The 16,915-nt window shown below is 32.3% G+C and overlaps 1 protein-coding gene across 1 annotated transcript in view; it reads right to left on the bottom strand.

Annotated features, from left to right (window-relative positions):
- LOC115877578 (heparan-sulfate 6-O-sulfotransferase 2) overlaps window positions 1–16,915 on the bottom strand; it is a 57,424-nt gene that overhangs the window by 35,594 nt on the left and 4,915 nt on the right. The window contains exon 2 of the mRNA XM_030893823.1: window positions 5,035–5,203. Coding sequence (XP_030749683.1) covers window positions 5,035–5,203 — 169 coding nt within the window. The remainder of the gene's footprint in view (window positions 1–5,034; window positions 5,204–16,915) is intronic.

Here is a 16,915-nt window from a genome sequence, read left to right as displayed (position 1 = left end):
AGTAATATTTAAAATACCTGTTCATCTGCATATTTTTGAGAAAAAAACTGTTTTCTGATTGGCTATTAGAAAAACGCCCCCTAGCGGGCATTTTTCGAACTTGAAAATAATTTCCAGCGATTTCTCTTGGTCGATTTACTAATTAGAATTTTTTTCCCGAAGTTATACGATAAGTAGTTTCTGAGATACAGCCGGCGTCCATTCTTAGTTGGCCACCCGGTACAGTGTTTACAGAATTATTTAGTGCGTGCGATACCTGCAGGCTTATTTGAGGTAGTAAAATACTTTAAATGTAGGAGGACTTTTTATAAAGTTTTACCAGAAACCGCCAGAAAGTGAAATAAAAATAAACAAAAGAAGATCAGACAGTTCATCAGAATAAAAATATAACTAATTAAAAAAATTGGTGCAGGGAGACACGTATAACCGCCCATACAAAAATATGTTAATATCTCGAAAACTGCGACTTTGACTGATTTTGATGTTGTTACAAATTTTGTTGCAAATATTATTCCTAATCTTAATTTGAAAACCGCGTTTCGCTAGCTACTGTAATTTTGGAGTTACGATATTTTAAAATTTTTAACCCCCTCCCATACCCCTTACCAACCCCCCACCCCCACCCCCACCAAAAACTAATGGCCAGATTCTCGGGTGTCACAGTATTTTTGTGCCAAATTTGGTTAAAATCGGTTCAGCGGTTTTTGAGTTATCGTGTTACAGACGGACAGACGGACAGACAGACAGACAGACACCATGAAATTATTTTGTATTTAGGTCATTTATGACCCAAATAACTCATTTTGAGTGAAATTAAAAAAAAACTTTTTTTGCCGATCTTAATATGGTGGGGTCGGATAGCTCTGAAAATCATAAAAATATTTCAGTTCTGGCGGCGAACTTGAATTTTTGGATATGGATAGTACATATACCAAGCATCAAAAAACGCTCCAGACCCCAAAATGTTGGGATCCCCCACCACTGGTATGACGTCATTAAAGAGGGGGGTGGTCAAAAAAATGGCTCTTAGGCATAGAAATACTTTTTTTTTTGTAAAAATCCATTTTAATTTTATTTTCTATACTAAAATAATTTATTTGAAAATATTTTCAACTGTTTTTAATTATATGGCGGCCATTTTGTTACATAAATGTCAAAATGTTAACATTTTTTTCTGAAATTTCGAGTTTGATATCAATTTATAGGTTTTTGGGGTCAAAAAATTTAGTGATGGTATTAAAATTTTATTTGGATGAATCTATAAAAAATACCCAGCCTGCTTTTGACAAATCTTGAATTTTGTCGATCCATTTTTAAGTGTCTAGTACCTACAGAGTGTATATTATACCAATATTTTTAAACCCTATATTTTGCGGCTGCTGCAAAATCTACAACGAATTGATATGGTATTTGATAGGTATAGCTGTGACTCACTGAAAGCTGACACACGCCAATTAAGAGAAATAGGGGAACATATACGAGTTACACCTTCCACAATAATTCCAAAAAAATATAACGAATTTTTACGAGTAGATGAAAACAAACAGCAGTTATTTAGCTTTTTAGCAAAACAGCTAACAAGCGAAACTTTTATTGGAAAAACAATAGTTTGTACACTCGAAGAATCAGTAATATCTTCTTCAGCAGAATTGGATCTTTCAGATATTTTGCTATCGTGCCATGAAGAAGCAGACGGTCGGCTTCTTCTGCATGCTAAACATTAATTAGCATCCATGGCTTATGTTCCCAGCTTTCACATGAGACTTGCAGATATCCACCAATATTTCATTCTGTAACAGGTTGCAATACTGTGTCATCATTCTGTGTGGTAGGAAAGAAAGCAGCTTGGAAGGTTTGGATATCAGATCCTAATGTTAATTCGGCTTTTGAACAACTGCTTATGGGAAGAGATCCAGATGAAGATATTTTGCGTACTATGGAAAGATTTGTGGTTCTATTATATGATGCGACATCACCCTTGAGTACTGTTAACGAGTGTAGACGTTTCCTTTTCATAAAAAATAGGACAATTGAGAATATACCTCCAACACAAAATGCTTTGATTCAACATATCAAGGGTGCCAGTCTGCAAGCCCTTATATGGAACAACTGCTTGGAAAAAGACTTTCAAGCTCCATTGCCTGATAATTGGGGATGGCAAAAAACTAACGACAGATTTCAGACATTGTGTTCTACCAAAGCTGTGAGGAACTAATCGCTGCAAACAACGGTGTTCAGCATGTAAATGTGTAAAAAACGGTCTTCGGTGTACACAGATGTGTGCATGTGAAGGACATTGTTCTGAAAACGATTAATAGAGTGTATTAACTTATTTTATTAGAATATTATTTTTATTTAGAATGTTAACTTATTTTTAATTTTCAAGTCGTTTTTATTAATACGTTTGATGAAATAAAATATTATGATCATAAATAGAAGTTTATATTTTAGTATAAAGGTTGGTGCATAGGGGGGTGTTGGGGAAGTGATGTATAAAAGAAAAAAATTGAGGGGTTGTCTGGGGTAGCATCTAGTTGTAGATGTATCGTATTAAAATTTTAATATCATCACTAAATTTGTCGACTCCAAAAACCTTTAAATTGATATCAAACACGAAATTTCAGATAAAATGTCAAAATTTTGACATTTATATAACAAGATGGCCGCCATATAATTAAAAACAGTTGAAAATATTTTCAAGTAAGTTGTTTTAGTATAAAAAAATTTTACCCGGCAGGTATAAAAAGATATTACAACCTTCTTAAGGCCAACTGGCAGTAAGCGCCATTAAAAAACATAAGAGAGAGAGAGTACGGGCCAAGTAGATAAATGACGTCTAGGACTTGACCTGCCAAAATTATCATCGATTGTCATTCCCCAGCCGTCTTTGACGCCTTTTTTTTGATCGTATGATATTTTAATTATCATTAAAACCGGTTTGTAAGTGAAGTATAACCAAACATACAACAATTAAAGAACAAACAATTCATAGAACAAAAAAGTTCTTTTTTCTTCAATTCTGCTAGATTCCAATTTTTTTATTTTTTATTCCTTTTTTTATTTTTATTTAAATACTATTGGCAAACAGGGTAACTGAAATGATTCAATTAATTGCGGCGTTTCACTGAAAAGAATCCGTCATTACAAGGAATGCCTGAGATGCGAAGTCAAACGATGTACCAATTGAAAAATTACGTTGTTTGCCAGCAATACATGAAACGACTAGGCATTTCAGGAAATGACGGATTGCAGTATATCATGCAGTGCATATATACAGGGTCGCTGATATGTATTGGGAACGGTCGATTATTAGGTAAAATATATGAGGTACCGCAAAAAGTTAAATATAAAAGTTATATAGGGTTTTTAAATATCTATTAGCGGGTAATAAATTTAAGTATACAGGGTCGGTCATAAAGTCGTGGCACATTAAATTTTTTTTTTAAATGGAACTCCCTATATATTATTGCATATTTCGGTTCTTCCTTCAATTCTAAGCAAAAATCGAGATACACACAATGTACCTCAAACCAACCGTTTCCGATTATTGACTTTTGAAAATATCACTTAAACAATTCGATTTAATTAATTTCGATGTGTTTTTTTTTTCATTTAACGATGCCATTTTGTGTATAATCGTAATACACATAATGTACCTAAATTCAACAATTTCCGAATTATGAAGTTTTGATTTTGAAATGTTAAACGAAGATTTGATATAATCTCATTTTATACATCTATAAATGCTAACTTGAAAACTAATGTCAAATATTATTAAGTATCACCGAAATTAATTAAATCGAATTGTTTAAGTGATATTTTCACAAGTCAATAACTCAGAAATGTATGTATGTATCTCAATTCTTGTTCAGAATTGAAGAAAGAACCGAAATAAGCAATAATATACAGGAGGTTCCATTTAAAAAAATAAAACTGATGTGCCACGACTTTATGACCGATCCTGTATACTTAAATTTATTACTCACTAATAGATATTTAAAAACCCTATAACTTTTATATTTAACTTTTTGTCTTATATTTTACCCATATATTTTTTTTCCTTTTTTTGGGTATGAGGTTTTGTAATAAATTGAAAGATGGAAAACTTCTTTTTTTATTATGCGACGTTTCGCTCCAACATAGTGGGCTTTTTCAGGCACTACTTTATTCTAAAAACTTGAAGTCTTTCTAGCACCAGTCTGTATAAATAAGTGTGGTAATTAGTGATGGGATAACTCAAGCGAAAATTCGCTCGAGTACTCGATTATTAAAATAACCGACATCGCTCGATTATGAACGAGCAATGCAAGTGACGAGTTACAAGCGACGAACGCAAGCGATCCTAGAATGAAATAAATTGAAATCAGATTTTAATCTGACATACTCGATAAAAAGCCGAGCGAATTTTCTACATACATTGTAGGTAGCAAATTTATACGACGTTATCCGTTGCGTATCTGAGGGACAAAATTTTACGACCTACATCGACAATGCCTTGAATTAAACTAAATCAAGCGATCAAGCGAATCGCTACTTGCCATTCATCACCGAAAGAATATGTGCCCTGCGCACGCAACTTACTGCTTGGCGCTTGGCGTTAACGAGTACTTACAACAAGCGACGCGCGACGGTCGAAAAACCCTATTTTTAAATACGAGCGATATTTCGCTCGAGCGATCGCTCGATTATTGCAATCGCTTGAAACTCGAGTACTCGGGGTTTTTCCCATCACTAGTGTTAATTAAACTTATATTTTTTCTAATAATCGACCATTCCCATACATATCAGCGACCCTGTATACAACTGACGCTGAACAATTACCACCAAAGCATCATCAGTAAGACGCCATTGCTATATGCGAGAGTCACAATTTCCAAACTGACGTATAATCTCAGTCCGCGTGTAGGTCATCCGAATTTAAAGAAAATCCTCAAGGCCTCGACTACGCAGTTTAGCCTTGAGAAAAATCTGTATGTGACTACCTTTAAGCATTAAAATGAAATCTGATAATGTATTCCACCAAAACTATCCTACCTGTCTTTTGCATATGAAGAAAAACCATGACGTCATGCGAGTCCATGTCAAAAGAAAAGTCGTCGTTCAGCATGTCGTCGTAACTTAGTCCGATTTTATTCTTCTCCAACGTTAGTGGTTTTCCTATATTGTCGTCCATTTGTGGTAGTGGATTTTTCAAAGCACATACCTATAACAAAGTAATGCGTAGAGTAAGGTATATATAAGGCCTGATCTGCTAAAAAATTGGCAAGTTGGTTTGAAATGTAGAGTGAAGACATTACATATTTTCATATTGTCAAGTTGTATGGTGACATCTGTCGGGGAACGAACGAAGCGAGTTCTGTAATGCCGAACTAGACATCGAAATTGCTAGAAGCCAAACGAATTCGACAGAATAGAACTTGTAAGAAGATTCGCAGCGATATAGAAGGTGCACTCCGCGCTCGACAGTTTAGTTTTTGAATAGCGTTATGGAAAATGGAAATAGCAAATTGTGACAATTTGGCGAAGGATTTTCATATAGTTGTTTGTGTTACGTTTAATTAGTTAAATTGTGTTAAAAAAATAAATTCGTTAAGTGTTTTATAGTGAGTTTAAATTAGAGGACCCACGGAATCCGTAACAATATTTTTTTATTTTTCTCTAAAATGGTAGGCTAATTTTATTGTATAACGATTTAGTTATCATCCTGTATATGCGGCATTAGTTCTAATCGACTAAAACTAAAAATTATAAAAATAATATCAAAATCAAAACAGGAAACATTTCGGCGATAGCATTTTGTCATCAATAAATTATAGTTATCTGATAAATGCAAGAAAAGTTATGAAATGTGTATACCGGGTGCGTCTCAAAAGTGGCTCACCCCTATAACTTTTTATTTTTTCAGATAAAAAAACGAGGGTTCGGATGTTAGTATATGATATAAATTGGTCACTTCCTGTTTCACCGGAAATGACTACAATTTTGATTTTTAAATGGCACCCTCGGTATTTTTTTTTACTTTATTCGATAGAAAATGATATTCTGAATATTCTAATTCTGTATCATATGTCAACTTTTGACATTCTCGCTTAATAAAAATTGTATTTTAAATTTCAATCTAGAGTGCCATGATGGCTATGTTAAAAACACAAATTCTCTCTTAATCAAGGAGCCTTTGAAAAATAGATTTGATCGTCTAATATTTTTAGTATATTTTCCAGGCTGGTTAAAAATGCCCAAATCGTATTTTTAATCATATCTCAATTTTTCAAATGGAACGAGGGTGGCTTATTAGCATATTTGGAAAAAGCATTTTTTACGAATAATTTGATACCACACTTATAATTTCAAATAAACCATATGCAAAAATGTCAAAAGTTGACATATGACATTTCATTCTATTCAGAGTGTTATTTTCTATCGAATAAAGTAAAAAAATACTGAGGGTGCCATTTAAAAATCAAAAGTTTTAGTCATTTCCGGTGAAACAGGAAGTGACCGAAAACAACTGAATACGTCAATCAATCCTAATTTATGTCATATACTAACACACCAAATTTCGTTTTTTTAACTGAAAAAATAAAAGTTATATGGGTGAGCCACTTTTGAGACGCACCCGGTAAAAAAAAGTATAGATTATAAATTTGAAGATCATTAACTAATTTTACGTTAAAGAGATGAAGAAATAAATCACTTGTTAACTGAATATTTATTATAACAAATATCTCTAGTAATTTTAAATTTTATAGAATATTACAAGGATATTACTAAGTATATCCCACGACTCAGGGAATCTTTACCAGAAGATATCCAAAAAACATTTAAATTAAAATAACATAACTGTCCTGTAGAAAAACAATAATATGTATAAGGAGCTCGACTAATAATAAAAAAATAGTGTTGTCCTACCAGAGATCATACCAGGTATTACTATTATAAATCTCGTTATTGACCAAATTAAAAATTTCCTTCTCAAAAATACAGGTTGGCCCATTAGTGCGGAGAAGTCCAATATCGTTGTTATCGACAAAGACATGAAATTTTTTTTATATACATAAATGTTGCATGGTTTATAAAAGTAGATATCCTAAAAATATTTTCTTTTATATAGTGTCCTAAAAAAATCATGAAAAAGTTGTACATAAGTTTTTAAATTGCAACGCCCATTTTTCTATGCAGAATAAAATTGAGTTTCAGCATAAAATCCTGCATATAGAACACTATTTTGAGGCACTACGCGGTGTTGCCAAAAAAGTGGTTAAAATATGGAGGGAATTTAACGTTATTAATATTTATCTACACATATTTTCCTAAACACCAATGATAACAAAATAAATCCATAAAGGTAAACTCACATTATCTTATACAGGGTATTTTTAAGGCGTGGCCAACATTGCCATATTTATAAAGCTATATCTTTTTTTAAATAATACGTATGTCATTTGGCTTTTAGATGCATAATTAAAAAACAAAATTTCTCAAAACTCACATATCCTACACCTTAGGAATAGAAAATTTAAAAAGATATACCGGGTGCGTCTCAAAAGTGGCTCACCCCTATTACTTATTTATTTTTTCAGATAAAAAATCCAGATTTGGTATGTTAGTATATGACATAAATTAGGATTGATTGACGTATTCAATTGTTTTTGGTCACTTCCTATTTCACCGGAAATGACTACAACATTTCATTTTTAAATGGTACCCTCCGTATTTTGTTACTTTATTCTTTTGAATAAGAAGACTAAGGAAGGAGCATATCAAAAATCTTAGGTCCACCGCGATGGGACTCAAATATGGCCGATTTAAATTCCGGTTTGTCAGTGCCGTTCTAATTTTATTTAAAAAATGTAAAACTATGAAGTAGGCTAGACGTGGGGTAGACTCAATATTTTTTTTATTTTACGTTGTGAATAAATGTTGGTAGTTATTAAAATTGTTATAAAAACATATTATTATAATAAAAATTGACGTATCTAAATCTTTGACAAGTAGTAAATAAAAGCAAAAATGCAAGAAAAAATATATAAATAATTAGTTAATTTAAGTGAATTTCATAAATGATCGGTTTACTACACGTATGTATATTATATACTCACTTACTAGCGAAAAGTTGTTCCATTATTTCACTCGATTTTTGCCAAGATCTACCGCACGCTATACAACCAACTGTTTTAGAGTCTTTTTCGAAAAATCGCAATAGTGTCACTGTTAATTTAAGTTCTGCCACAATTTCCATCTAGATTTACTACCTTTATACAACTATCAGTAGTAGAATAAATAATAAATAACACAAAATAAGCTCCGTAAAGACTGACAAATCCACAAAATTTCAAATCAAATTCAAATGTGTCAAATGAATCGTCAAACAGAACTGTCAAGGATCCCCACCCTAGAGTCCTTTTTCAGCCCACCATGCATGAATACATGGATAGCATTATGCTCCTTCCTTAGTCTTCTTATTCAAAGCTTTATTCGATAGAAAATGACATTCTGAATAGATTGACATATCATATGTCAACTTTTGACATTTCCGAATATGGTTTATTGTTGCATTGTTGCACAATTTGACTCGAAATACCAAGTGTGTGGTACCAAATTATTCGTAGAAAAATGCCTTTTCCAAATATGCTAATGAGCCACCCTCGTTCCATTTGAAAAACTGAAATATGATTAAAAATACGATTTGGGCATCTTTTAACCGGCCAGGATAAGCCACTAAAACATTAGACGGTCAAATCTATTTTTCCAAGGCTCCTTGATTAAAAATTAGTGTTTTTAACAGAGCCACTGCACTCTAGATTGAAATTTAAAATATAATTTTGTTTGGAGCGAAAATGTCAAAAGTTGACATAATATGATTCTATTCAGAATGTCATTTTCTATCGAATAAAGTATAAAAATATCGAGAGTGCCATTTAAAAATTAAAAGGTGTAGTAATTTCCGGTGAAACAGGAAGCGGCCAAAAAGAATTGAATACGTCAGTCAATCCTAATTTATGTCATATACTAATATACCAAATCTATTTTTGTTATCTGAACAAAATAAAAAAGTTATAGGGGCGAGCCACTTTTGAGACGCATCCGGTATGTAGAAATATTATTTTCCCTGTAAGTTTAATCCTTAGAATATACATATATATATATATGATGATGCTATGTGGTTTAATCACTTTGAACAACGAAAAGATGAAAATAGAGATATCAAACTGCTGACCTCTTTTCTCGCTATTGGTTTGTTATCGATGTGTGTTTAATTAGAATCATAGTACATACATACATATATTGATATTATTAACTGTTTCAAGTATATCTCCAACACAGCAAACTGGAAAAGTACTACAGGTATAATGTATTAAAATTGTAAATATTATAATATAAAGATTATAAAAAAATCAGTATAAAACTCGTTAATAATGTCAGCTTCCTGTGATTATGATTTTTATTAAGAGAAAATTTACCTCGCGGTTTACCGTTAATATTGTCCAAGAAATAAGTTACTTTGAAAGATCTAAAAACGGTATGTGAAATATTTTTTTTAAATTCACCCCCGAGAAGGGGTGAAATAAATAAATAATAAAAAAAAAGTGAATAAAAATATTAAATACCTAGGTATATGAATTTTTCAGCAACTTATAATTTTTTTACTATCATGTCCTAGCTTCTAGAGAATACATAAACAAGGCTTCTAGACATCCAATTTCTGTAAATTTTGATCTGAGCAAAAAAAGTGTAGAGATCATTTCTATGTAAAATTTGACATTCCACAACTTTTTCTAGTTCTTACCGTATCTCCAAAATTTCAAAAAAATAATTTTATTTATTTATTTCGCCCCTTTTCGAGGGTGACTTTAAAAAAATGTTTCACAATTCGTTTTTAGACCTTTGAAAGCAACTTATATCAAAAATTTTTACCAAAACTTCGTATTTAAAGGTCTATTTTCTTGGACTAATATTTAATATTCTACATGAATAGTGAATAGGTATCTAAAAATTATTAAATAAAAAATATTCAATATTCTAGATTTTTGAAGCTGAATTAATATTAGACATTAAAAATATTACTTATATTGTGTAATCAAAATAATTTTTGTAAACATCAGATTCTCTTTTTACAAAAAAGATGATAATGCCTATCACTGATATCTCTTAATATTTCACATTTGTTTGCATTAGTCCTATAACAATATACATATACATATGTATAAATGTACAATATTTATATACATACATACAGCTGCTTTAAATGAAAGACGTTGTTCAACATGTTTAACATGATCTTAAATTAAAGTCAGGTGTTAAACGATCATACTCTTTTTTCAAAATTATTTATGGAAATGCATCTTGCACTCAACGTAAAGGCTGTTGTAAAGGCAATGCTACGTGAATCGTTAGTCATGTTCAATTTTAATTATACCGACTGCGTTTACAGTGCATGTTTAACATATTGTTACGTTTTTGCTGGGTTCCGTGTGGATAATCAAAAGATTCTGAAAAGTAATGTACAGTGTGTTAATAATCTATTCTATTGTAGCATGCAAATTTAAATATCTTTAAATATCTCAAAAACCAAGGATTTTAAACATATTTAACCCTTATAATAAATACCTTTTTTTGGGCCCAAGAATCCAAAAAGGAAATAAAATACCGGGTGTTCCATAAGAAAAAATATAACTTTGGTATGGATCTTAGTTCTGAAACACCCTGTACATTTCAAAATAATTTTAAATTGTGCACATTACCGCCCCACATATACCCAAAAAATATTTTGCTTCTACATCTTTCCGTTTTCGTATAATCAACCGAGGCGAATGAGGTGCGCCACCCTGTATTGGATGCCCTAGGGGGCCCCAGAGTCGGATTTCATTTTATTTGTCTCACATTTGAACTGTCAAATTTGACAGCTGTCATTTTTCTTAAGCTCTCCTTTTTTAATGAAAATCGATATACATATTATTAGAATGCGCATGGGAAGCTATTTAAGAAAAAAAAATTGAGTTTAAGTGTGTGGCACTGAGAAACCACCATAACTAAAAAGTAGAAAATAAATTTTAGAAAAAAAAACTTTTTTAAGAACAAGCTTTTATTTAAATACACTAAAAAGAAAAAAATTAACTTTTCCTTTAAAACTTTTATTATGAACTTATAACGTCATTACACAATTTTATATTATATAAAAGCTTGTCGGGAGATTTCTCTACATCGATGAACAAGTAAATTAACTAAAACCTGTGTCTCCCCTGTCTCATTTTGAAAGTTTGTGTTATGATAGACCACTAGACTAGGAATTACAAGATAAAGTTGGCGTACCAGATTTTTATGAGTGCAACTGTACACTCAAATCTTGCGACAAACTTATATGTAATATAAAATTGTGTAATGACGTTATGAGTTCATAATAAAAGTTTTAAAGAATTTTTTTTTTCTTTTTAGTGTATTTAAATAAAAGCTTGTTCCTAAAAAAGTTTTTTTTTACCAAAACTTCGTATTTAAAGGTCTATTTTCTTGGACTAGTATTTAATATTCTACATGAATAGTGAATAGGTATCTAAAAATTATTAATTAAAAAATATTCAATATTCTACATTTTTGCAGCTAAATTAATATTAGACATTAAAATATTACTTATATTGTGTAATCAAAATAATTTTTGTAAACATCAGATTCTCTTTTTACAAAAAAGATGATAATGCCTATCACTGATATATCTTAATATTTCACATTTGTTTGCAATATACATATACATATGTATAAATGTACAATATTTATATACATACAGCTGCTTTAACTTGAAAGACGTTTTTCAACATGTTTTAACATGATCTTAAATTAAAGTCAGGTGTTAAACGAGCATACTCTTTTTTCAAAATTATTTATGGAAATGCATCTTGCACTCAACGTAAAGGCTGTTGTAAAGGCAATGCTACGTGAATCGTTAGTCATGTTCAATTTTAATTATACCGACTGCGTTTACAGTGCATGTTTAACATATTGTTACGTTTTTGCTGGGTTCCGTGTGGATAATCAAAAGTCTAATTTAACTAACGAACGGTTTTGTGGCAATATTGTAAAATTCAACAAGTGAAAAATTATTATTAAGAACCATTAATCAAAGAAGCGATAGCCCATACATTATTATTTGATTTTAATGAAGTAACATAAAGATTAAAAACAAATAAAATGCATGTCAAATCGCACAGTTGAGATCTTAAGACCAAATCGATAGCGGTGTTTTCGCACTATGCGTTCAGATTTTATAAGAGACTAGCGTGTACCCGCGACTTCGTTCGCGTCGAATTAATCATTTGTAATGATGATGATAAAGCAAAGCAAGAATTTCCATTAACATACAAACTGGATAAAATTTTCTCACATTTATATCAGCATGAGAAAAAACAATATGGCGATATTATTATATAACTTGGTAATATTTGAGGGGTAGTTTCATCTCATTCGAAAAATCCGTTTGGCAAAAATAAGCTTTTTACGTCAAGCAGTTTAAGCAGAATCGTGGCTAATCAATTACCCAACTTTTTGGAACACCCTGTATGATTTTTTAAAAAATTGCAAAATATGTAAAAAACAAAATAAATTATGCGTGTCCAAGCGTTTTCTCGAAAGACTAACCGTTTTTTAAATAACAAATATTGTAATGTTCGAGGGGCGTTTTCACTCTCTTGGAATTTGATATTCTAGAAACCCCTCCTTATCGAATTTCTACACCCCACAGTCAATCCGTTTGCCAAAAATCAGCTTTAAACGTCAAGCAGTTTAAGCAAAATCGTGATTACTCAATGGTCATATTTTATGAAACACACTGTATAAATTTTTAAAAAATCTTAAAATATGTAAAACAACAAAATAAAATATACGTTTTTAAGAGTTTTTTTTCCGAAAAACTGACCGGTTTTTAAATAAAAAATATTCTAATATTTGAGAAATGGTTTCACTCCCTTAGAATTCGAGTTTCCAAAAATCCCTTCTTATCGAACCTCTACACCCTAAAGTCAATCCGTTTGCCAAAAATCAGCTTTTAACGTCAAGCAGTTTAAGCAGAATCATGATTGCTCAATGGTCATATTTTATGAAACAACCTGTATAAAGTTTTTAAAAATCTTAAAATATGTAAAACAACAAAATAATATATACGTGTTTAAGAGTTTTTCCGAAAACTCACCGGTTTTTAAATAAAAAATCTTCTAATATTTGAGGGGTGGTTTCACCCCCTTAGAATTCGAGTTTTGAAAAATCCCTTCTTATCGAACCTCTAAGTCAATCCGTTTTCCAAAAATCAGCTCTTTAGTCAAGCGCTTTAAGCAGGATCGTGATTAATCAATGACCAGATTTTTCGAAACACCCTGTATACATTTTTAAAAAATCTTAAAATATGTAAAAAAACAAAATAAAATATACGTGTTTAAGCGTTTTTTTCGGAAACTTAACCATTTTTTAAATAAAAAATATTGTTTAATATTTGAGGGGTAGTTTCACCCTCTTGGAACTGGAATTTCGAAAAATCCCTTCTTATCAAACCTCTAAACCCTAGAATCAACCTGTATGCCAAATGATCGTGATTATTGAGTGAGTGAGTCACTTAAGGATTTTAAATACAGATAATTTCGACAGTCTATAGTCTAGTACAGTTCACGCCAAATCTGTGGTCTGTGCAGCTAAAAATATTCAGCATGTTCAAAGATAGTATTGTAGTGAAAGAGTGACCCACCACTGCGGCCGCGAGGGCCTATTGTGGCTGAGAAAAAAATAAAAACCGATTTTTTAATTTTAGCCAATTTTTTTTAAATATAACATAACCTAAAAAGGGGGTCAAATTGCATTTAGAATTCTTACATTAACGTCTTCTAACCGTACCAAGTGAGAAAAGTGGAAAAAGTTATTAAATAAAAAAATTATTTTTTATTTTTTCCAAAGGGGTATATCCAGAAAATCGACTATCGAAATCCACATTATTAAATATCTGGAAAACTGTACATTTTCGAAACACACTTTAAATGGGACGAATATTGAGCTCCACTAGTTCTATCCGTAGAGGTTTCACTGGTCGTTTAGCTACTTATCGTTTCCGAGAGGAAACATCTTATTTTTATTTACACCTTATTTTTTTTCTGCTGGTATAATTTAACGTAGCGACCAAACGCCAAAATTTACGAAGTGACTTCCAGGCTTAATTTCAACGTTAACACTTTAAAAATTATTTAGAATCATAAAAAAGGCCCCATAAAAAAACTCAGGGAATTTAATATCTCGACCGGACTAATTATGGAAATATCTGGTATACCATTAACTATTTCAATAAAATATTTCATCGAAAATATATTTTCTAACTACAATATATGAAATACTAACAACCAAGCAATATCAAAAATATAAAATAGCTCTAAAAATTTTAAAACATTTTTAGTTTAATAATTAAATATATACAAATAATCGAGCAAATAATGCATTATGCATGTTTCTGTAATATTAGTAATATGACAACTTTCTTTAATTATTTAAATATATGAACAGTTGATTTAGAATAACGGAAACTATATTCATTAAAAAAATTAAGTATGTAATTTTTATTATTGGTAAGACTAATTTGTACAAAAGTAAACAATCACTTAAAAATGCTTTAGAATTTTAACCCAGTGGCTAATAAGCTGCCCAAAGACATGTGCGTCAACGTATAATTCCTTGAATGTGTAATTCTAATAAAATGTTATTAAAAGAACGTCTAGTTATCACTTATTTATCCTATTTCATTTATAAATGTAACTCCTTAACGCTATTTTTCCTAGGAAATCTATAAATAATTATTATATTATTATCTAATTATAAAACATAATTTATAATTAATCCGGCAAACTGTCTTGGGTTATATCAAAAGTTTATCGGGGGTTATTAATTTGTTTTGAAAGTTAAACAAACAGAAAAATATTTTGGAATTGGAATTGGAACAAATTATCGATTCTAGTAACATAATAAACAAACTAAGTATGTAGAATGTTTAGGAGGAGAGTTAATCACCGCGACCTTATAGATCTATTGTGTGTTCAACTTTCTTGAGTTATACCGAGTTATAACTCATCATACAGTCTCAGGGCTTGAACAAAAACCAGTATCTGAAACGGCCCCACAGAGGCCAGCTCTCCATCCTCGCATCAAACGTACCAAAGTTCATGGCACGAATGGTCGTCGTCTCGGCGCACTCAGTGATAAGGTGTTTTGGTGTTTCACCATTTTCCCCACAAAATCTGCATTCGCCGTTGTTTCTCAGCTTCAGCCTACTGAGGTGTTCGTTAAGGAGACAGTGTCCTGTTAGAAACCCCGTGATAATCCGAAGATTGTTTTTACTTAAATCAAGGAAAACCTTTGATTTTTCTCGGTCGTAAGTTCTGAGGAACTTTTTCGAGTGTCTTAGACCGTTGTTGGACACATGGACACCCTTTCCAAGTTACGGATAGAGTCTTCCAGATTCGTCAGTTCCGCTTTCAGTTGGTTCCCGTTTGGAAAACAGAACGGTTCTGGTCCAGTTAGTGGAGTGTTCGCTCTTTTCCTAGCTAGATCATTTGCTTTTTCATTGCCTTCTAAGGAGGACTTTATTTTCTTTGCCTAATTTGTTAAGCTTCTCTAGGCATTCTTTGACCAACTTCGAATTGATGGTTACTGAGTTGATCGCATTGAGTGCTGCTTGACTATCAGATAAGATGGTAATTTCCTGTTTTCGATAGTTCCTATCTAAGATAAATTGTACGCATCTTTCGATAGCGTAAATTTCTGCCTGAAGGATACTGGGGTAGGTGCCTATTGGTTCGGAGTATTTAGTTTTCGGCCCAAATACTCCTATCCCTGTCCCTGCTTTGGTTTTGGAAGCATCAGTATACCACGTGATGGTATGGTCTTTTATATGCTGAGTAAGCGTTTCTTTCTTCCAATCCTTTTTATTACTCAATACTACAGTGAGGTGTTTCTCAAAGTTGTAAATTCTTGGTATGTCATCCACTGGGAGTTGGAGAAGTGGAATTTTCTTTTTGAGGGTGTTCCAAGCCCCTGACCTGAAAATTCTCCCAGTACTGTTTCCGTCAATGACCATTCTAATCATTGTCGCATTGGCATAACTACCGACGACAATATGCAGTGGTGTTAGGTCTAGAATGACCTCCATTGCTGCTGTTGGACATGTTCTCATGGCACCTGTGATGCAGATACATGCCAGTCTCTGTACTTTGCAGTACTTTGCACAGGTTTTGCCTTGCTGTACGTTGCTCTAGTTTTGTATACCAAGCAATTGCTCCATAAGTAATCATGGGTCTTACTATCATGGTATACATCCAGCGCAAAATGTTAGGGGCGCAGCCCCACCTATTTCCCGCCAGTCTTCTGCATATCATGAGAGCCTTTGTGGCTTTGCTGGGAATGTTCTTAATATGCCTGTTCCAGAGAAGTTTACTATCCAGGGTTATTCCCAGATATTTCACTTCCCTGTGATGGCAGTATTTCCTTTCCATCTAGATGGATTCTTTTCAAGTTTTTCAAACTTCGCTTTCTGGTGAATGGCACTACTGCGGTTTTATCTGAGTTAATAACTCAGCCCGACAGTCCTGCACCATTTCTCAGCGATGCGGAGTCTTCGTTGGAAAATATCACACAGGGTGCCTTCATGTTTCCCCCGTGCAATGATGACTATGTCATCTGCATACCCTATGCAGTGTATTCCCGCTAGAGTTAATTCTTCCAGTAGTTCATCCACTACCAAGCTCCACAGTAGGGGGGAGGTCACTCCACCTTGTGGAGTTTCTTGCGTTGTTTTAATAACTACGGTTTTGGTACCTATCTCAGCCTCTGCTGTTCGTGTTGAGAGCATTTCCCGAAACCAGCGAATTATTTAATACTGTTCACCCCTCTTGTTTCAAGA

The sequence above is a fragment of the Sitophilus oryzae genome, unplaced genomic scaffold, assembly GCF_002938485.1.
Source record: "Sitophilus oryzae breed Bouriz unplaced genomic scaffold, Soryzae_2.0 scaffold_1494_pilon_pilon, whole genome shotgun sequence".
Lineage (NCBI taxonomy): Eukaryota > Metazoa > Arthropoda > Insecta > Coleoptera > Curculionidae > Sitophilus > Sitophilus oryzae.
This window is presented reverse-complemented; position numbering and strand designations above follow the sequence as displayed.